The sequence below is a fragment of the Anomaloglossus baeobatrachus genome, chromosome 8, assembly GCF_048569485.1.
Source record: "Anomaloglossus baeobatrachus isolate aAnoBae1 chromosome 8, aAnoBae1.hap1, whole genome shotgun sequence".
Lineage (NCBI taxonomy): Eukaryota > Metazoa > Chordata > Amphibia > Anura > Aromobatidae > Anomaloglossus > Anomaloglossus baeobatrachus.
Window position 1 is genome coordinate 79,813,450 of NC_134360.1, and position 23,162 is coordinate 79,836,611.

The 23,162-nt window shown below is 50.0% G+C and overlaps 1 protein-coding gene across 1 annotated transcript in view; it reads right to left on the bottom strand.

The window, feature by feature from the left end:
• Window positions 1–251: 251 nt before the first annotated feature.
• Window positions 252–23,162, bottom strand: part of KCNJ4 (potassium inwardly rectifying channel subfamily J member 4) — a 298,384-nt gene continuing 275,473 nt past the window's right edge. Inside the window, exon 3 of the mRNA XM_075320866.1 lies at window positions 252–1,814. Within this exon, the coding sequence (XP_075176981.1) occupies window positions 512–1,814 (1,303 nt within the window). The 3' untranslated portion in view covers window positions 252–511. The remainder of the gene's footprint in view (window positions 1,815–23,162) is intronic.

The window sequence follows — 23,162 nt, forward strand, 5'->3', positions numbered from 1 at the left end:
ATAAAAATGTGGTGCCTGGTGGACCTCATTGATATATAATAGGTTCTATTTTGATTTTCAGGAATACAGGATTTCTTCCTTTAGACTGCCAAGCCTCTAAGGATAGTGTGGACAGAATCTTGCAGAAAATAAAAGTGGTATTTTGTAATGTTACTGTGGGTCCATTTGGTAAATATCTCCGAAGATCTATATGTTTACACATGCATAACTTTGAAGAGCACAGATTAAAGTTTTATTTCTCATTTGTGTCTGTACAAAATAATTCTATACATTGAACATTCTCGTCCTGTCTCCACGCAAGAAAGAAATGACAAATAAGCTCAACATACAGAGCATACTTTTATAACTGTAAAACTGAATGTCGGAAATGTCAATGTCTTTCCAATTAAATATGTTGCATTTTAAAAGGTTTTTCTTTATTGGCTATAGAGTCTTCAGATACACTAAGTATAACTACACCATAATCCTGATAGACATTGTTGCAGGGAATTACTGCAATTCCTTGCCGTCGTCATATGGCTGATTCTCTTCTGTATGAAATATTGTCTAGTGCCATGGAGGCCTGGAGACGATCTAGTTCTAGATGACTTCCCATAACATGGATAACCCCTTCATCAGGAGCACCGCCAACAGCTTCTTCATCCTCATCCTCCTCCTGGCTTAGGAGAGCCAGCTCATTTTCATAGCAGAAGGCGCTTGGGGAAGGTAAAGCAGTTATGCGACTCTCATGAAGTTCCCGTGCGCTGCACATAGGAGTTCCTGGCACCTGGTATGTTTTATGAAAGTGAGAATAGTCGACCTTATAATGATTCTTCTCCTCGAATACAACAGGCTCAAATCTGTGTCCCCAACGAATCTCACTTGCTAGATATGAGCTGCGAGCTTGTGTTGTCATAGCTGTGGCCTCAACCATACCTTCCAAAATGACAACAATTTCAAAGTCCTCACCCTCCAGCTGCTCTTTCCCCATTGAATATAATGGGCTCTCCTCATCAATCTCATGGACTATAATTATGGGGGAGACTAGAAAGATACGATCCAGTCCACTGTCATATCCTACATTCAGGTCTCGCTGATCAACAGGGAGGTACTCACCCTCTTGAGTAACATATGGTCGGATCAGCTGGGCTCTTACATGGGCTTCTACAATGTGACTTTTGCGCAAATTACCAACCCTCCACATTAGGCAAAGTTTACCATCCCTTAGGGCAATTACAGCGTGATGACTGAAAAGCAGTGTTTGAGCCCGTTTTTTTGGTCTAGCCATTTTGGCCATTATTGTTCCAATCATAAAAGAGTCAATGAGGCAGCCAAGGATTGATTGTGCCACAACGGCTAGAATGGCTAAAGGGCATTCATCAGTAACACAACGGAATCCATACCCTATTGTGGTCTGTGTCTCTACAGAAAAAAGAAAAGCTTCAACAAAGCTGTTAACATGCATTAGGCATGGTTTTGGTGGGCCTGATCTTCCAGCAGGAATTGCACCAACACCTAAATCCCCATGGAGGAAAGCAATGCACCAGAAGAGGAAGGCGAAGAAAAGCCAAGAAGCTAAAAAAGCAGCAGAAAAGATGAGCAGCATGTAGCGCCAACGAGTATCCACGCATGTGGTGAAAATGTCAGCCATGTAGCGTTGAGATTTGTTGCTGAGATTGGCAAAGTAGACATTACATTGACCATTCTTTTTAACAAAACGATTACGCCGTTTCCGTCTTGAATGAGGGTGGTGGAGTGAAGAGGTCCAATGACCATTGAGACCCATAGATGGCATGCGGAGACCTTCTTCATCTGTAGACACAATGCTGTACCTACTGTAGAAAACAAAAACAAAGTTAATTATATTATTCTATGTTATTTATTGATTTATTAATAATTCATCTTAAACTTAAATTTACTCTTGAACATTCCCCAACATTTGTAATGATTTATTTTGTTAGATTTTTAGTATCCCACTTTAATGAGGACATATTTTATGTTAGCGCACTACTAAAAATATTAAGGTAGATTGTGGCCTAGAACTGCTCTCCTGATTTTACACATTTATGACATAAGCATAAGATATGATGAAATCAAAGCTCCACCTCTGTAAAAGGCGGCATACAGTTGATGCTGTAGGATAATGTTCCCCAACTTGAGTCTAAAGAGCCACCAACAGTATACGTCTTTAGGATTTCCCTAATATTTCACAGGTGATGGTCACTGATGGACTTTTCCCCTGGGTAATGCTAAGGAAATCCTGAAAATATTATCTGTTGGTGGCTCTTGAGGAATGCGGTTGGGGAACACTGCAGTAGGATTTAATGTGGAACATCAGAAACCGGAACTGGATTGAGGAGTAGTCAATTAAAGACAGGTGTAATAACTCTTCTGCCTTTTGTTAACCAAGGGTCAGGGGAACTGTTGCTAACCCTTAACTAGACCAGGCCTGTGAAATGGACGTCAGACACACTTTTCCTAACTCCCATTAATTTCTATGGACATTAAGTAAACTACATGGTGTAGTTTCATAGTCCCAAATCCTAAGGTGGGCGCCTGGACACAGTGATATCCATCTCATCCATGAAAGGTTGTGTTTGAATAATCTATAATGCAATTCCAGAAATGTTAAGGGTCCACACTGTTAGATTGCTTTGGATTGGACATGCTATATAGGGTAAACATTTCACAAACTTTGTTTAAAAGCTATGTAAACTTTCTCAGTTACTTTTTTTGTAATCTGAATACATTTAGCTCTTTAAAGGGAATCTGTCGGGTGATTTTGTAGTACCATACTAATGTTATATTTCAATAGGGCTTAAGGAGACCTTTCAGGATCAGTAAGTTGTATTGCTCTACTTTATCCTGTTATCTTGCTGTAATAAGCTCCATAGAATTCAGTTTCTGGTGCACACTAGTCAAGTGTATGTAAATAGAATTTGAAATGTTCGGAGTAAAAAGACGGGTTTATAAACCGCGCTAGAAACCACAAAGGGTGTTTGTAAAAATAAAGATTCTTTTAATAAACCATTCCTACGCGTTTCAGAGGTATACACACCTCCTTCTTCAGGGAAAAAACATACAGATATAAGGAATACAAGCACATTTATATCAATAAATGTGCTTGTATTCCTTATTCCCAACGGGGCCGCAGCTTCAACCACTTCAGCACTCACACAAGTCTGCACAGGGGTTGTGACTGTCACAACCTGATCAGGTGAGTGTATCCATCCCTTTTTGCCTTAAACCTTTATACCGGGTAAGACCCTATTTCTTGCGCCTTTTCCCTCCTCAGATTCTCTAAATAGAATTTGCACATTCACTTCTCCTCCTACCCACATCCCAGTGCATTCACTATCACTGATGATAGGTGGGTGGGAGTATGGGTGGGGGCAGCATTGTAAAGTCAGTTCAGATTTACTTTCACTGATCCCAGCACTGAGAGGTGGGAGCCGTGATCAGGGCATATACAGTTTGTATTTACATATGCTTGACTAGTTAGTACGTCACTTTGGCAGCACTAACTACATTTTGGTTCTGCCAATTAAGCCTATTTGATTTGATTTGACATGACACTGAATTCTATGGAGCTTACAACAAGATAGCAGGATAACGTAGAGCAATGAAACTTACTGATCCTGAACGATCTCTTTAGTTCCTATTTAAAAAAAGAAAAACAAAAAAAATTAGTATTGTACTAGAAAATCATCTGACAGATTGCCTTTAAAGGAAATATATTACCAGGTTTTTGCTACCCCATAATGTAGTAATGTAATTTCTTTTCATTTTCACATTTAAAGCGCACACGTCTTTAAAAAAAATAAAATAATAATAATAATAATTTGACATAGCAATGAAAGGATGTTTTCTGCAGGACAAGTGATATGTTGCAATTACACCATTTTGTGGTTCCACTGTCATTTATTTACTTTTAAGGGTGGAAGTGTGAACATCAAATTTGCCTTTTTTATTGTAAGGAGTACTTAATATTCAGGATGGATATTACCACAATGCCAGATAGGCATATCTTTTTTAACATTCTATTACTTTACACAATAAAAGCATTTTTTTAACCCATTGAATACTCAAGCATATTTCTCATTTGTGACCAAGACCCACTTTTCAAATCTGATATTTGTCACTTAATGAGGTAATAACTATTTTTTGTGATACATTATACTTTAATTTAGTGATCAATTTAGCTCAATATGATTTATATTTATTGATTAAAAATATCTGAAATTTGACAAAATTATTTAAAAATTAGCAATTTTCACAAATGTAACATTTTTATACTCTTAAATAGAATAGTCATACACAAAAACAGTTAATAACTGTGATCGGTGATAGGTCTGCTTTGCATCATTTTTTAAATGTCTTTTTATTTTGTTAGGATGTTAAAAGAGCTAACATTTTAGCAGCAATTTTTCAAAAATTATTTTTTCTTCTATTCTCGTTGCATTTTTACTCAATTTTTCCCAAACATAGTAAAATGCCATATCTGGTCAAATACTACTGTTTGAGCTCATAGAGGACTTGGAATGGGAGGGGGGACCCTTTCGCTTTTGAAATGCTTAATTCGCTGAAATATTTGGAAGACACCATTAACAGAGCACCTGAGGTGCCAAAACAGCAGAAACCTCATTTTGGAAACTATACTCATCAAGCAATTCATTTAGGGTTGTAGTGAGTAATTTGACAACACAGATGTTTACCAGAATTGTATAACATTGGGTAACAAAAATAAAATTTGCAATTTTAACAACAACATTTTAATTTTTCTCCACAATTTTTCATTTTCCGAAGAGGTAATAGAAAAAAATGAACTTGTTACACAATTTATCCTGATAACAGTATTACCCTACAATGTAAGTGATTGGCAACAACTGTTTATGTACACTGAGCCCTACTCAAAAGAGAAGAAGTGCTGTATCATTTTAGGAGAAACTTTTTTAAAATACAAAGAATATTTTTCTTGTAATAAAGATAAGCCACAAAAGTATACCATCAATGAGTCAGGAAAAATCCAAAGGGTCTTTAAACTGCACACCAGACGCGTTTTGAGCACATGGCTAACGCTCGGCTCAAGGGCATACAGCTCACCTCCCTAGTATATATAGTAGCTCTTCCCAAAGGTATACAGCTGTCCTCCCCTCCAAGGGTATACAGCTGTCCTTCCCCCAAATGGTATACAGGTTCCCTCCCCCCAAGGATATACAGGTTCCCTTCTCCCAAGGGTATACATCTATTCTCCCTAAGGGAAAACAGCTCTCCTCCCCAAGCTGTATACTGCTCTCTTCCCCCACAAGGGTATAAAGCTCACTTCCCTGGTATACAGTTCCCCCTCCAAGGGTATACAGCTCTCCACCCCCAAGGGTATACAGCTCATCTCCCTGGTATATAGCTCCCCCAAAGGTATACAGCTCAAGTTATGTGATGCGGGGCTTCTATCACTCGCATGCAATCAGAAGGGGCGGAAGGGTGCCGGGCAGGTTCAATCCTTCGTTCTATAGTCTATGGAGCTTAAATAGCCGCAGCGCTGGTGACGTGAGGAGCTGTGTGCGGGGCAGCATGTGCGGAGCTGGAGGACGGGCAGCGGCAGGAGAGGAGGGCCGCAACCCTGACACAGATCCCCCAGGCCGGAGTGTGCAGGAGCAGAGCGTGTCAGGCCACCTGTGAGCCCGGGGTGGGAGCAGAAAGGACAATTGGTAGCGGTTGGTGACCTGCAGCCAGTGTTGTGGCAGGCTGAGGGGTGCCGGGCACGGAGGAGCGGCGTTGGGGCACACACGTAGATGACCGACCTGCACCAGTACAGCGGTAAGCGGCCCTGCTCCACCGGAGGACCGGCGGCGGGCTGTGTGGGGCAGGCCAGGAGCAGGACGGACCTGAGCTGGCGAGATCTGCAAGCCCGTTATGTGTGGGACGGCTCGGCTGTGATGACGTCACATGGAGGGGAGAGATTAGCGAGTAACCACGAGTAATCACAGCGGCTCTTTTTATATATAGTGGCTGGTATAGTGTAGTGGTGAAGTGCACTGCCTCCCACATGGGAGACTGGGGTTCAAATCCTGGCCCTGCCATATAGCTTGGGGGAAAAAAAAGCCTCTAAAACACTATAATACCTACCTTCTGGTGGCTGTTATATCCTTAGGCAAGACCCCTAACACTATAATGTCTACCTCAATAAACATGAGAGTGTCACGAACAAAGAGAGTCATGCCGGCTCGGACGTCGCCCGGATTAACAAGGTCCGCGTCAGATGTTGAGGAACCAGGACAACCTGACGATAAATGGGCTACTGTAACAAACCATAAATGGACAAGGCAAGAGAACCTGGATCTGATAAAATGCTACTACAACAGCAGACCAAATGAGAGGGGATACATAAAGCATAGGAGGAAACTATGGATGAATGTCCATTGACTGAGAAACAACTAGTCACCCAACGCTTCAATATCATAAAGAGAAAGCTATTATCACAACTTGAAATAGATCAACTGCACTGTATATCCACACCACAGGAAGACCTGGAAGAACAAGATGTGCAGCCCACTGAAAATCCTGATCCAATTCTGCAACTAGAGGGTACAACAGCTGATCTGAAACAGAAAATCATAGAGAAACTGAATACCATGAACCCCAGAGACCGATTACCAAGGCTCAGCAGAGAAATACCACCAGAAAGTATGCTAGAAGACGCCAATAGAGCACTCGCATCAATACCTACCACCACCATAACACAAACTAATAAACTGATCTATGCCACTGCCTCAGTAATTCTGGAAATGCTTGGCTATACTAACAAGAACAATAGAAGCACGTGCCCACCATGGAAAAGAAGACTGGAGGCAAAAATCAAGGTGACACGAAGAGAAGTCAGCCAACTAACAGAAGCACAGAAGGGTGTAAAGATCAAGAATAAGACCAAGCTGAACAAGTACAAAGGCCTGACTCCATCTGAAACCCTAGAGACTGCAAAACAAAGGCTTACAGCACTGGCTGCAAGACTAGGGAGATACATTAGAGAAGCTGAGGCCAAGAGGATAAATGCCTTGTTCTCCAAAGAACCATCCAAGGTGTATTCCCAGCTGCAGAATAAAAGCACAATAGCAGCAATTCCACCGATAGCAGAGACTGAATAATACTGGAGGGACATATGGGAGAAGGAAAAAACACACAACACCGCTGCAAAGTGGCTGCAAGATCTGAGAATGAAACACAATAACCACCCAGAACAAGAACCAGTTACCATCACAGAAGTAGACATCCAAGAGCGCATCAAGAACATGGACAGCACCTGGCCCAGACATGATCCACACCTACCGGCTAAAGAAATTGACAGCAATAGTACATGAACGGCTGGCAAAACAGATGAACCAACTGCTAGAAGCAAGCCACCACCCAGCTTGGCTAACACAAGGAAGAACAGTGCTGATCCTGAAGGACCCTTGTAAAGGAACAATTCCATCCAACTATCGTCCAATAACCTGCCTTACAACGACATGGAAACTCCTGTCAGGCATCATAGCCACCAAGCTACAGAACCATATGAATCGGTACATGAATCCAGCTCAGAAAGGCATTGGGAACAACACCAGAGGCTCTAAGCACCAGCGGCTAGTGGATAGAGCAGTCGCTCACGACTCAAGATCCAGACAGACCAATCTCAGCACAGCCTAGATTGACTATAGGAAAGCCTATGACTCAATGCCACACACATGGATCTGTGAATGCTTGGCTCTCTACAATGTCAATAGGAAATTAAGAACCTTCCTCAGCAACTCAATGGGGCTATGGAGGACAACACTGGAAGTCAACTCAAGGCAACTAGCACAAGTGTCCATCAAATGTAGCGTATACCAAGGTGATGCACTATCCCCATTGCTGTTCTGCATAGGCTTAAATCCCCTTAGTCAGATAATAACAGAGTCTGGCTATGGATACAAGTTCAAAAGTGGAAGCATCATCAGCCACCTACTCTACATGGATGACATCAAGCTGTATGCGAAAAATGAAAGCGACATCAGTTCACTGATCCACCTGACCAGGATATACAGTGAAGACATCGGGATGTCCTTCGGACTGGAGAAGTGTGGCCGGCTGGTCATAAAGAGAGGCAAGGTAGTAAAGACTGATGGAGTAGAACTACCGGCAGGGCACATAGCAGATGTACAAACCTGCTACAAGTACCTTGGCATCCCACAGGGATACGGTAACCACGATGAGGAGGCAAGGAAAGCAGCAACATCCAAATACCATCAAAGGGTAAGACAGGTCCTAAAGAGCCAGCTCAATGGGAAGAATAAGATCCGCGCCATCAATACATACGCTCTGTCAGTTATCAGATACCCTGCTGGCATAGTGTGCTGGCCAAAAGAAGAAATGGAAGCTGCAGATGTGAAGACCCGGAAGCTCCTCACAATGCATGGTGGTCTCCACCCCAAGTCAAACACCCAAAGATTGTATACCAACAGAAAGGAGGGTGGTCGAGGCTTGATAGGTGTCCAAGCCACCATCATGGATGAAACAAGACGTATCCAGGAATACATCAGAAAAATGGCACCAAAAGATGAAATGCTGAAGGAGAGCCTAAGACAGCAACAACAACAGTCCGAGAAGGAAGAACAAGAACATGAAGTGCCATGGCAAGACACAAGCCACTGCATGGGATGTACCATAGACAGATAATGGAGGTGGCTGACATGAAGAAATCCTACCAATGGCTGGAGAAATCTGGACTCCAGGACAGCCCAGAGGCACTAATCATAGCAGCACAAGAGCAGGCGCTAAGTACCAGATCCATAGAAGCAGGGATCTACCACACAAGACAAGACCCAAGGTGTAGACTATGTAAAGAAACCACGGCAACAATCCAACAGATAGTGGCAGGATGCAAAATGCAAGCAGGAACAGCGTACACCGAATGCCACAACCAAGTAGTGGGAATTGTATACAGGAATATCTGTATAGTGTATGGGCTAAGTCCCCCTACGTCCAGGTGGGAGACCCCAGACAAAGTGGTGGAGAATGAAAGGGCTAAAATCCTGTGGGACTTCAAGATCCAGACGGATAAGCAAGTGGTAGGTAACCAACCAGATATCGTGATAGTAGACAAGGGTCAGAAGACAGCAATGATAATAGATGTGGCAGTGCCTAATGACAGTAACATCAGAAAGAAGGAATATGAGAAGCTGGAGAAATACCAGGGCCTTAAAGAACAACTGGAGAAGATGTGGAAAGTGAAGGTAACAGTGATTGCAGTGGTGATAGGAGCACTTGGAGCAGTGACGCCTAAGTTGGAAAAATGGCTGCAACAGATTCCAGGAGCAACATCTGAGCTCTCTGTCCAGAAAAGCGCAGTGCTGGGAACAACCAAGATCCTGCGCAGAAACCTCAAACTCCCAGGCCTCTGGTAGAGGACCCGAGAATGAGGAAGGACAAATAACCACCCACAGGGGGGTGAGAAGGTAATTTATATATATATATATATATATATATATAAATATATGTGTATATGTAAGTATATATATATATATCAGTCATATCAAAAAGTTTGGGCACCCCTATTAATGTTAACCTTTTTTCTTTATAACAATTTGGGTTTTTGCAACAGCTATTTCTGTTTCATATATCTAATAACTGATGGAGTGAGTAATATTTCTGGATTGAAATGAGGTTTATTGTACTAACAGAAAATGTGCAATCCGAATTTAAACAAAATTTGACCGGTGCAAAAGTATGGGCACCCTTATCAATTTCTTGATTTGAACACTCCTAATTACTTTTTACTGACTTACTAAAGCACTAAATTGGTTTTGTAACCTCATTGAGCTTTGAACTTCATAGGCAGGTGTATCCAACCATGAGAAAAGGTATTTAAGGTGGCCACTTGCAAGTTGTTCTCCTATTTGAATCTCCTATGAAGAGTGGCATCATGGGCTCCTCAAAACAACTCTCAAATGATCTGAAAACAAAGATTATTCAACATAGTTGTTCAGGGGAAGGATACAAAAAGTTGGCTCAGAGATTTAAACTGTCAGTTTCCACTGTGAGGAACATAGTAAGGAAATGGAAGAACACAGGTACAATTCTTGTTAAGCCCAGAAGTGGCAGGCCAAGAAAAATATCAGAAAGGCAGAGAAGAAGAATGGTGCGAACAGTCAAGGACAATCCACAGACCACCTCCAAAGACCTGCAGCATCATCTTGCTGCAGATGGTCTCAATGTGCATCGGTCAACAATACAGCGCACGTTGCACAAGGAGAAGCTGTATGGGAGAGTGATGCAAAAGAAGCCGTTTCTGCAAGCACGCCACAAACAGTCGCCTGAGGTATGCAAAAGCACATTTGGACAAGCCAGTTACATTTTGGAAGAAGGTCCTGTGGACTGATGAAACAAAGATTGAGTTGTTTGGTCATACAAAAAGGCGTTATGCATGGAAGCAAAAAAACACGGCATTCCAAGAAAAGCACTTGCTACCCACAGTAAAATTTGGTTGCGGTTCCATCATGCTTTGGGGCTGTGTGGCCAATGCCGGCACCGGGAATCTTGTTAAAGTTGAGGGTCGCATGGATTCAACTCAGTATCAGCAGATTCTTGACAATAATGTGCAAGAATCAGTGACGAAGTTGAAGTTACGCATGGGATGAATATTTCAGCAAGACAATGATCCAAAACACCGCTACAAATCTACTCAGGCATTCATGCAGAGGAACAATTACAATGTCCTGGAATGGCCATCCCAGTCCCCAGACCTGAATATCATTGAACATCTGTGGGATGATTTGAAGCGGGCTGTCCATGTGACGCCCTGGGCAAGCCAGGGGTCACAGGTAATGACATCACCACAGCCTACACCCCGGTTAGGTACACCTAAGCTAGAACTGAAATCTTTGTTGCCTTCCTCCAGGGGCTGATGTCCACACCAGGGGGTGGAGCCAGGCGGTTGGTCTCCGCCCACCAAGGAGTTCACAGTCCTGGAGGCAGGAAAACACGGGCAGTTAGAGTTTGGAGGAGGAAGTGAGAGGAGATTAAGTTTGGAGTTTGAAGTAGAAGGAGGGAAAGTAGTGAAAGAGAAAAGTGACAGTTTGAAAGCCTGAAGTTGGTCCGGGTGTGTGCCCCGGACTGAGACAGCAAGGTTAGCGGTGACCGTCTGCAGTGGAGGCTGATCGGAAGTGCCGTGAGGACCGTGGACGGGTGCTGCCCCCGCGACCCTGCACCTCGCCATGCCCCGCACCCGGCCTGCCATCCACCCCTTCCCCATCACCGGGCCCCGGGACAACCAACCCCCTACCCACGGAGGGGAGAAATAACAACAAAGCTGCTCCCTGTCACCGCTCCCGGCATCCCCATACAGAGCAGCGGTGGTGTCCACACAATCACCACAACCGTGGGTGGCGTCACGGACAATAAATCCCCAAAACCAAACCCCTTTTCACTCACGGGCGAGGAGCGCCGCTCGAGTCCCCGGGATCCGGCCCATCGCTCGAGCCACCGAGCAGCAGCGGCCGCCGCAGCAGCGGCAGCCAGACCCGAGCAGTGGGAGAGCGCAGCGTCCCCTCCTCCGCCCGCGACAACTTGGCGTCACAAACAGGATCTTACCGCTCTGCCGTTGGGTAGAGGTGCGCCTTGTTACCGCCGGAGGTGTACGGCCGGAAAATTTCAGAAGCCGCCATCTTTGGCGCGAAAAGTTCCCGCTCGAGCGTCCCCTCGAGTAGTGGAGGCGCGAAGGCCAAAATCCCGCCCCGATAGAGGAGGAGCCGGAAAGAGGCTGAGGGGGACGAAATGGCGACTGGCCGCATGTAGCCGCGGCTATAAAAGCAGGGACGCCAGGACTCTGCAGCCATCTTGTTCCTGGGAGAGGCCGCCAGCAACATGTGGATGCCGTCCCGAAGCACCGTAGCCCCCGCGCCGGGAACCGCGGCGTGGGTGGAGATCCGGACTGCGCAGCTCTACCAGAGGCTGCAGGTCAAGATGCAGCTCCTTATGGAGGAGTAGGAGACCGACATGGCGGATGTCATAGCGACCGTGCGGAGACGCGAGGAGGAAGCTGCGGAAGGGAGGGTGAGTGACCCACGCCCCGATGCCCTTGAAGGGCCGGTCATCGCGGCTGCGGGACCCGGTCTAAACCCTCTCACCCTGCTGCCTCCCTCGCCACCCGTCCCGGAAGCCGTGACCCCGCCACTAGGCCCGCTACCACCGCAACCGGTAGCGATACCCAGCATGCCCGCCCCGGCAGGCAGACCTGTAGCCGCAGCCCGTAGCCAGCCGGAGGTGCTGCCGTGGAAAGCCCTGAAGCCTGAACCGAAGGCGTCCCCCGAGAAGTTCCCCGAGCCGGAGCCGATAGTCCGCTCCGTGCCGAAGGCCCAGCAGAGGAAAGCCCCTGTGCCCGTTCCCCACACCTCGGCTGAGGTTGCGCCGGGTTGCCGCTGTAAGGTGGCGTCCAAGGCCAAGTCACCGTGGGACCTGCCGCCCAGATCACCAGTAGCGGGCAGTGTCCAAAAGGTCTCGCGGGGCCCGACCCGTGCGCCGGAGCTCACAGCAGCGCCGTACTGGGACAGGGAGCCGGTACCGTTGGGCCTGGAAATCGAGGAGAGGGAAAGAAGGAAGGTGGAGATGGTGGCCCGTACGTTACGGGAGAAGGAGAGCCTGAGACAAGCGACCTTCCGTGTCCGGGGTCCGCTGTATGAGGGCAGGTGAGGCGGTTTGATGTCCGCCGGGGCTATGGATTCATCTATGAACCGGGCCTGGAGGCGGAAGTGTTTATAGCCTGGCGGGATGTTAATGCTCACCTGCCAGAAGAGCACCCCGGTCGTAACCTGATGCCGGGCGACTTGGTTCAGTACACCCGGCACTGTGGGGAGAGGGGGTGGTTCGCTCTGGATGCAAAATTGAGGGGCAGCCACGAGGCCCGTGTGAGCACCGCACCCCCTCCCTCAGGTGATGCTGAGGACTCTGAGTGATGACAGCGGAGCACCGTTGTCCCAGTCCCCGTTGGGACCACCATGTGTGTTAAAAGTTTTAAAGTTGGAAGTTATGAGAAAATGATAAGTGATCAACTGAGGAAGTCATCTGATTGAACCGTGATTGGACCGGCCTTTGCCGGCACCGTTGTCCCCGTGGGGACCGTTTAAAGTTGCGTAAGGGACTCCTTACGGACAAGCCCGTGAACTTGTAGGGCAACCACAAACTTGTGGAATGTAAATAAAAATGTTTTTTGCAGCTTCCACCGTTGCCGCCTCCGGAGAGGCAGATTGGAGGGAGGGCCCGCAGTGGAGCAGGCTGGGGCCCAGCCACCACCGGAACCGGTGGCTACCCTCTGGGGGTTCCAGGGGTTCCCCATGGACGTGGGTCCCCTGGAAAGGACAGATCCCGCTCGGGTAACTTGGTGCAGGACTGGGGTCAAGGGGTGCTGCTTTCTTAGGAGCAGCATCAGGGCCAGGTTACTTGGGTGGGTGAGAGCGGACGCCGTAACCGTTAACCGTTTGCAACGTTTAAGAAAAGTGCCTCCCGTTGTGGGATGATGTTATTTTACTTGTATTGTGTTTCTTATCTTTTTTCAGAAAAATAAAACCGGTGTTGGGCGGGCAGCCCGCGGACGGTCTGCATTTTGCTAAGGGGGAATGTGACGCCCTGGGCAAGCCAGGGGTCACAGGTAATGACATCACCACACCCTACACCCCGGTTAGGTACACCTAAGCTAGACCTGAAATCCTTGTTGCCTTCCTCCAGGGGCTGATGTCCACACCAGGGGGTGGAGCCAGGCGGTTGGTCTCCGCCCGCCAAGGAGTTCACAGTCCTGGAGGCAGGAAAACACAGGCAGTTAGAGTTTGGAGGAGGAAGTGAGAGGAGATTAAGTTTGGAGTTTGAAGTAGAAGGAGGGAAAGTAGTGAAAGAGAAAAGTGACAGTTTGAAAGCCTGAAGTTGGTCCGGGTGTGTGCCCCGGACTGAGACAGCAAGTTTAGCAGACGGCGGTGACCGTCTGCAGTGGAGGCTGATCGGAAGTGCCGTGAGGACCGTGGACGGGTGGTGGCCCGGCGGTACCGGACCGGTACACAAGGAGAAGCCAGCACCATTGGCAGGGGCCTTTCGGATCCCGGCAAGGCTAGGAGTCGCCGTGAATTTGCCAAATTCGTCAGTGAAGGGGATGTCACAAACCACCGGGGGGTCACTCAGAAATCCCCCGCGCTGGCTACCAGTACGTCACAATCGGGGGGTAACAAGCAGGAGTCAACCCTCCTTTATACCTCCCGACCGACAGAGCACGTGACGCGCTCTCTAGCGCCCCTCTTATAGTCAGGCCAATTATGGAATTGCCCGACAATAAGCAAGGAGGCCGCTATACTACTTATGCCGATTATTGAAGGGTCCCCGGTGAGAGTAGGGTATATATTCCCCCGACCTCCGCGGGCGGAATATATAATATCTTCCCGGATCTCACTGGCCTCCCCACAATAATCCTTGGCACAACTCGCTGCCACCAACCGATTTACGGTAACTATTAGCCGAACACACAGACGTGGGATTCAAGATCGAGATAACAGAACAGCCCAAGATTAATTATATAATTTAATCGCCTAAAGCACACTAGAAACTACAATATATACAATAGGGAATCTACAGAATATACATATGTCAGAGTACAGTTACAGATAAAGCATGGTTTACAACAGGTATGCAATTCAATCAGTTACCTTGTGCGTCTGGCCACAGGGGGGCGCTGTAGACCAGGTTTCCAGGAACTCTCTCACAGGTCTGTCCCAACCAGGCCCCCGAGCAGAAGAACGCTGGAAAATGGCCGAAGTAGGGTTATCAACCTGGGCAGATCCAGGTCCCCTCCTACCTTAGTGACCTCACAGGGAAGCACTGCCACTCCCCCTGCATGGATCAGAATTATCCAGCAAAGGGGATTTTGGCTATAACTTTGCCTGGGAGCGTCGTAGGCAGACGCCAATGCTCTCATTGTGACAGTTATGAATTTAGCTACAGAACGAGGGGACTCATGACCTGTCTGCCAGTTCCCCATTGGCTGATATCACGCCTGGGGCATTTCCCAATGTCCTGTTCCCATAAAAAGGGGGTGCCGGCATCGTCCACATGCGGAGACACCATTTTTATGGTTGCCATATTTATCGGAAATATGGCTTGCGAGATATGAACCATTTTTTACTGGAGTCGTTCTGTCTGGCTATTTCCATAGCCTTGCTAATTAGATAGCAGCTCCTACTACAGGGTGACGGCAGGGAGTCATCCTGTGTCCATTGTCCCAAAGCCACCTAATTTCCATATCACAGGACATGGCCATGGAGTTTGTTGCTAAACCAGTTGTGTGGGGGAAAGGGGGGTTGACACCAGGAGAGGGCTTCCTGACATACTTGAATATCATGATTTATCGTCATCTCTCCGGATTTACCTCACACCTCCCCCCTTTTGAGGGCGCTAGGGGGCAGCACACTCCGGTGTTCCCCCGTGCGCCCGTCCGCGACCTCTCCTTGTCGGGACAGCCCGTCTGCGTTACCGTGGTCACGGCCCCTTTTGTGGCGAATGGTGAAGTTGTATTGCTGGAGCGCAAGGCTCCATCGCAACAATCGCCCATTCGTCCCAGAGACGGTGTGCAACCAGCTGAGGGGATTGTGGTCCGTCTCCACGATGAAGTGGCGCCCGTATAGATAGGGTTGCAGACGCTGCAGGGCCCACACTATGGCCAGGCACTCCTTCTCCATCGTGGAATAGGCAACTTCCCTTGGTAACAGCTTCCTGCTCAGGTACAAGACTGGGTGCTCTTGGCTCGCAGAGTCCACCTGGCTGAGCACCGCACCGAGGCCGAAGTCACTGGCGTCGGTCTGTACTACAAACGGCCGCGTGAAGTCGGCTGCCTGTAGCACGGGCGGGCTGGACAGGGCGTCCTTTAGGGCCTGGAAGGCTGTCTCGCAGTCCATTGTCCAATCGACTGCAGAGGGCAGCTTCTTCTTGGTGAGGTCCGTCAAGGGCTTTGCCAGGCTACTATAGCATGGAACAAACCTCCTATAGTACCCGGCGGTCCCCAAGAAGGACATCACCTGCTTCTTGGTCCTGGGGGTGGGCCAGGATGCGATGGCCTCCACTTTCTCAGGCTCGGGCTTCAGTGTTCCCCCACCTACCCGGTGACCGAGGTACTGGACCTCGCTCATGGCCAGCTGACACTTTCCCGGCTTGATGGTCAAACCTGCCCGGTGGATCCGCCTGAGCACCTGTGCTAGATGCTCTAGGTGATCTTCCCAGGTGGGACTGAAGACGGCAATGTCATCCAGGTACGCGGCCGCGTACCCTTCAAGTCCCTTGAGCAGGGTGTTGACCATCCGCTGGAAAGTGGCAGGGGCATTCCTCATCCCGAATGGCATCACCGTGGACTCGTACAGTCCAAATGGGGTAATAAAGGCAGAGCGTTCCCTGGCCTTGCGAGTCAGGGGGATCTGCCAATATCCCCGGCTCAGATCCATGATGGTCAGGTACTGAGCCCCGGCCAACTGATCGAGCAGGTCATCGATGCGTGGCATTGGGTACGCATCGGCGACCGTGACCGCATTGAGCCCCCTGTAGTCCACGCAGAACCGCGTGGTTCGGTCCTTCTTAGGGACGAGGACTACAGGCGAGGCCCAAGCGCTGTTGGATGCCTGGATCACCCCCAGCTTCAGCATCTCGTCAATCTCCTGGCACATGTGTTGCTGCACCTCCGGGGAGACCCGATATGCTGAACGCCGGATCGGGGGATGATCCCCAGTGTCCACGTGACGGACAGCCAAGTCAGTCCTTCCGGGCTGGTTGGTAAACAACCCCCGGAAGGGGTGTAGGGTGGCCCACAGCTGGGACCGTTGGTCCTCCAAGAGCTGGTGGCCAACCTCCACATCCTCAATGGATCCGCCTGCCCTAACCTGGGCTAGCATATCCAAGAGGGTTTCCGCTTCTCCCTCCTCGGGCAGGTTGCACACAGGGAGTGCACATGCCTCCCGCTCATGATGTGCCTTCATCATGTTCACATGGAAGGGCTTCCGCCTTCCACGGGCAGGGTCCAGGGTGACCAGGTACGTTACAGGGTTGAGCTGCTGGTACACGAGGTATGGGCCTTCCCAGGCTGCCTGAAGCTTGTCCTGTGGTACGGGGACCAGTACCCACACCTTTTGACCCACTTGGTAGGTCCTCTCACAAGCGTTCTGGTCGTACCAACGCTTCTGATCGGCCTGGGCTTGAGCCATATTGTCGTGTACCAGTTGCGTCAAGGCCTGCATTTTGTCCCGGAAGCGCATGACATACTCGATAACCGACACTCCAGGGGTGGCCAAATCCCCTTCCCAAGCCTCTTTCACCAGAGCCAGGGGGCCCCGCACACGTCGCCCGTACAGGAGCTCAAACGGTGAGAATCCTGTTGAGGCCTGTGGAACCTCCCGGTAAGCAAATAACAGGTGCGGGAGATACCGCTCCCAGTCACGCCCATGGGAGTCGACCAACATCTTAAGCATCTGCTTTAAGGTGCCATTGAACCGCTCGCACAGGCCATTAGTCTGTGGATGGTACGGGCTGGCCACCAGATGTCGCACCTGGACTTGCTTACAGAGGGCCTCCATCAGCTGGGACATGAATTGGGTCCCCCGGTCAGTGAGCATTTCCTGGGGAAAACCCACTCGGGAGAAAATCTCCAGCAATGCGGTGGCCACCTTGTCAGCCCGAATGGACGACAAGGCCACTGCTTCTGGGTACCGGGTGGCATAGTCCACTACCGTCAGTATGAAGCGTTTCCCGGAGCTGCTGGGGATGGCCAGCGGGCCGACCAGATCCACAGCCACCCTCCTGAAAGGCTCATCGATGATGGGCAGAGATACCAGTGGGGCTTTGGGGCGTGGCCCCGCCTTCCCCACTCTCTGACAGGTTTCACACGAACGGCAGTAGGCAGCCACATCGGCCCCCATTTTTGGCCAGTAGAAATGCTGGTTTAACCTGGCCTTGGTCTTAGCGATCCCTAGGTGTCCGGCCATCGGAATCTCATGTGCGATCCGCAACAACTCCGTCCGGAACGGATAGGGTACCACCAACTGTCGGTCCCTGGGCCACGGCTCCGGTGAACCCTGCTGGACCGTGGCCCGGTACAGCCGTCCTTGGTCCCAGACCACTCGCTCCGGGTCCGAGTCCGAGGGAGGCTGTGCCGCCTGCTCCTTTAGAGCTTTCAGGCTGTCGTCAGCTTCTAACGCTGCCTGAAACTCCTGACTAGATGTGGCCAGAATCGACGAGACTGTCACATCTTCGGTCAGTACCCCGGGACCTGTGTCCTGGCCTCCACCTGACTCGGCTGCCACTTGGTCAGAAGGGGAAGAGCTATCGGACCTCCGGGAGGCCCCTTGGCTTCCAGCACTCCCACTGCGGGTGACAGCGGCCACAGCCGCTGCGACCGTGGGTCGTGCCTGCTCCTCCTCCGTTCCTGACCAAGTCGCCGGTTCAGGCAGACCTACCTGGCTTCCTGACACCCCGGTTGTGGGGGAACCATGCACCGAGATCTTACCTGGGAGCACTTCCGCTCCTGGACTGGCCCCAATCTCACCTGCCTGTTCCCCTCCTGCAGCAACAGAACCCCGCTGTGAAATCTCTGGGGACCCCACATTTGCTGTGGTAGCCCCCACCCCACATACTGGTCCTCCCCCTGCAGCACCCTGCTCTCTGCTTATCCCTGCAGAGGGCAGCAGATCCCAGCTCACAGGCTGGTTACTTGTAGAGGCATTGTCACACCTTTCTCTGACCCCCTTCCCTGTCACAGCTGCAGCTGCGTGTGTGTCTATGGTGTCTATGCAAGCAGAAATATCAGAGTTCACTCCCTCCTCCCTTACATCATTCATAGATAACACATTAACATTGTCAGGAGTCATGTCAGCACTGGCTGAAGGTTCAGCCTTTGGGGCGGGGCCAAACTGGGAGGTTATTTGCCCCAAATCTGTCCCAAGTAGCACGTTTGCAGGGATCCGATCAGTTACCCCCACCTCCCTCACCCCTCGCCCTGCGCCCCAGTCCACATAAATGTCAGCAACAGGCAGCGCCGGGTCAATGCCTCCAATCCCGGAGACAGCGAGGGTTTTTCCAGGGATCAAGTCTTGGGGGGACACCATCTCAGGCCGCACCAGAGTCACCTCCGAGGCGCTGTCTCGCAGTCCTATGGTCACAGACTGGCCGACGGTGACAGGTTGGAAGCTGTCCAGGGACCTACCACCACCCCCACCCACACAATACACCTTGGGCGGCCCTTGGGACGGGGACGGAGCCGGGGCCTTGGGACGCTGAGGGCACATGGCCTTGAAGTGTCCAGGTAGGTTGCACTGGTGGCACCGTCTTGGCTCTGCCACGGGCCTGGAGAGGGGAGTTGAGGGGGACACCCCCTGCAGTCTAGGGGCAGGTGGGGCAGTCGCAGAGTTCATCTTACCCCCTCTCCAGGTGCTGCTGGTGGCTGCTCTCCTGGCTTCAGGAGCCCGATTGTTGGTGTAGTCATCTGCCAGGGCAGCTGTAGCCGTGGATCCCTTTGGCTTCTGGTCTCGGATGAACTGGCGGAGATCCTCAGGGCAGTTCCACAAGAGTTGCTCCGTGATGAACAAGTCCAGGATCTCCGGTCCGGTGGAAAGCTGCAGGCCTTGGGTCCAGTGGTCGGCAGCTCGGGCAAGTGCCCGCCGGTGGTCAGCCCAGGAGTCCTTTGGTCCCTTCTGCAGCGTCCGGAACTTCTTGCGGTAGGACTCCGGGGTGAGGTTGTACTGTTGGATCAGGGCCCGCTTGATGGTGTCGTAGCCCTGATCCGCCTCAGCAGGCAAGTCCCCAAGGATATCCAGGGCCTTACCCCTTAAACGGGGGGTCAGGTATTTGGCCCACTGGTCCTTGTTCAGATGATGCTGCAAGCAAGTCCGTTCAAAAGCAGTCAAGAAAGAGTCCAAGTCTCCATCCTTCTCCAGCACTGGGAAGTCCTCAACACGGACCTTTGGAAGTTTGGTGTCTGGAAGGTCACGGGTGGCTGATGAGGGCCGGAGCTGAGCTAGCTGCAGCTGGTAGTTACGCTCTGCCTGGCGCTCTTCACGCGCTGCTTGCCGCTCACGCTCGGCCATGAGTTCCTTGTAGCCCTCCCGGTCTCCAGCCTGGCGTAGGGCCATAGCCATTTGAAGAAGGCTATCCGAGCCTCCCAGGCTCGGTGGAATGGCACGTGGTGATCTGCGGCCCGCTGCGGAGCCTGGTGATTCACTGTCCATGGCAGAGCGGAGGGCTGGCATCTGGCTCGTTGAGGACCCTTGGGCGAGCTGCTCCTCATCTTGTCCAGCAGTGCCCGGTTGTGCAATGTCCTCTGCAGAGCTGTTTTCTGGCGTCGAGCTCCTGGAGGACTCGTGGGCAACCTCCTCATTACTGTCCACAGCACCGTCCTCCCTCTCTTCGGCTCCTGCTTTAGCATTGGCCAGTTGCATAGCTCTGCTCCTGGTGCCATCAGCCATTCTTGCAGACCTTTGGTCACTGACACAGAACTGACACCTGATGCCTCCACACACCTTACAGTATCTGCACTCTGACACTCTAGTGTTGAGCTAGTCTGAAGACCCCAGCAGCCACAGCTGCTGCAGGCAGTCTTTAGTGTCTGGGAGTATGGGTCTCACACTCACACACACTATTATCTCGATCCCACCGCTTGCCAACAATATGTCACAAACCACCGGGGGGTCACTCAGAAATCCCCCGCGCTGGCTACCAGTACGTCACAATCGGGGGGTAACAAGCAGGAGTCAACCCTCCTTTATACCTCCCGACCGACAGAGCACGTGACGCGCTCTCTAGCGCCCCTCTTATAGTCAGGCCAATTATGGAATTGCCCGACAATAAGCAAGGAGGCCGCTATACTACTTATGCCGATTATTGAAGGGTCCCCGGTGAGAGTAGGGTATATATTCCCCCGACCTCCGCGGGCGGAATATATAATATCTTCCCGGATCTCACTGGCCTCCCCACAATAATCCTTGGCACAACTCGCTGCCACCAACCGATTTACGGTAACTATTAGCCGAACACACAGACGTGGGATTCAAGATCGAGATAACAGAACAGCCCAAGATTAATTATATAATTTAATCGCCTAAAGCACACTAGAAACTACAATATATACAATAGGGAATCTACAGAATATACATATGTCAGAGTACAGTTACAGATAAAGCATGGTTTACAACAGGTATGCAATTCAATCAGTTACCTTGTGCGTCTGGCCACAGGGGGGCGCTGTAGACCAGGTTTCCAGGAACTCTCTCACAGGTCTGTCCCAACCAGGCCCCCGAGCAGAAGAACGCTGGAAAATGGCCGAAGTAGGGTTATCAACCTGGGCAGATCCAGGTCCCCTCCTACCTTAGTGACCTCACAGGGAAGCACTGCCACTCCCCCTGCATGGATCAGAATTATCCAGCAAAGGGGATTTTGGCTATAACTTTGCCTGGGAGCGTCGTAGGCAGACGCCAATGCTCTCATTGTGACAGTTATGAATTTAGCTACAGAACGAGGGGACTCATGACCTGTCTGCCAGTTCCCCATTGGCTGATATCACGCCTGGGGCATTTCCCAATGTCCTGTTCCCATAAAAAGGGGGTGCCGGCATCGTCCACATGCGGAGACACCATTTTTATGGTTGCCATATTTATCGGAAATATGGCTTGCGAGATATGAACCATTTTTTACTGGAGTCGTTCTGTCTGGCTATTTCCATAGCCTTGCTAATTAGATAGCAGCTCCTACTACAGGGTGACGGCAGGGAGTCATCCTGTGTCCATTGTCCCAAAGCCACCTAATTTCCATATCACAGGACATGGCCATGGAGTTTGTTGCTAAACCAGTTGTGTGGGGGAAAGGGGGGTTGACACCAGGAGAGGGCTTCCTGACATACTTGAATATCATGATTTATCGTCATCTCTCCGGATTTACCTCACAGGGGACTTCCGGGTCTCCAAACAACTAAGTCCCGACTGAAGGCAACAGTCCAACCGTATGAGAGAGACACCGCCACCGCCAAGGCACCAGTTTCTCAGGGCCAGCGCCTGCGGGCAAAGAGGGGCTCCTCCGGCCCATATCCAAGTCGGGGAGCGGGTAACCGGTGGGAACCCATCGCTACCAACATTACACAAGGTGCAGGGAAAGAGACAGTCACCGTTAACTACCGGGGAAAAAGCAACAGCAGCCGTCCGTGGGAACCGTCTTTCCAGCCGTGTGTTTTATCGAGAACTGTGTCACCGTCTCAGGCTGAGTGAGTACCACCGTGCCGTGAGGCACAGCGCTGCCCCCGCGACCCTGCACCTCGCCAGGCCCCGCACCCGGCCTGCCATCCACCCCTTCCCCATCACCGGGCCCCGGGACAACCAACCCCCTACCCACGGAGGGGAGAAATAACAACAAAGCTGCTCCCTGTCACCGCTCCCGGGATCCCCATACAGAGCAGCGGTGGTGTCCACACGATCACCACAACCGTGGGTGGCGTCACGGACAATAAATCCCCAAAACCAAACCCCTTTTCACTCACGGGCGAGGAGCGCCACTCGAGTTCCCGGGATCCGGCCCATCGCTCGAGCCGCCGAGCAGCAGCGGCCGCAGCAGCAGCGGCAGCCGGACCCGAGCAGTGGGAGAGCGCAGCGTCCCCTCCTCCGCCCGCGACATCCATGCTCGGCGGCCATCAATTTCAATCCAGAAATATTACTCAGTCCATCAGTTATTAGATATATGAAACTGAAATAGCTGTTGCAAAAAACCAAAGTGTTATAAAGAAAAAAGGTTAACATTAATAGGGGTATATATATATATAGATAGATCGATACATTACACAATCAACATTATATATCGCGGGAACACATCAGAATATATCACATTACATCACAATTCACATAAACAATATCTACAAAAGACACAAGACATTATTTACACTACATTGAATGACAAGACAATAACACGATTGTTGTAGGAACGCGACAGCCATAGTCCTTCACTCTTACAGCAGAATAACATAACCCACCCCAAACTGTCCCTAATTTGTAATGTAGACACTTTCATAGATTGAAATAATATATAGTAGCTGTGCATTATCAATTATGTGTATGTACTTATTAATTTTGGTTTTATATAAAAGCCAGCTTTTAATGGCAAAACACTTGTATTTGATTTCTTTT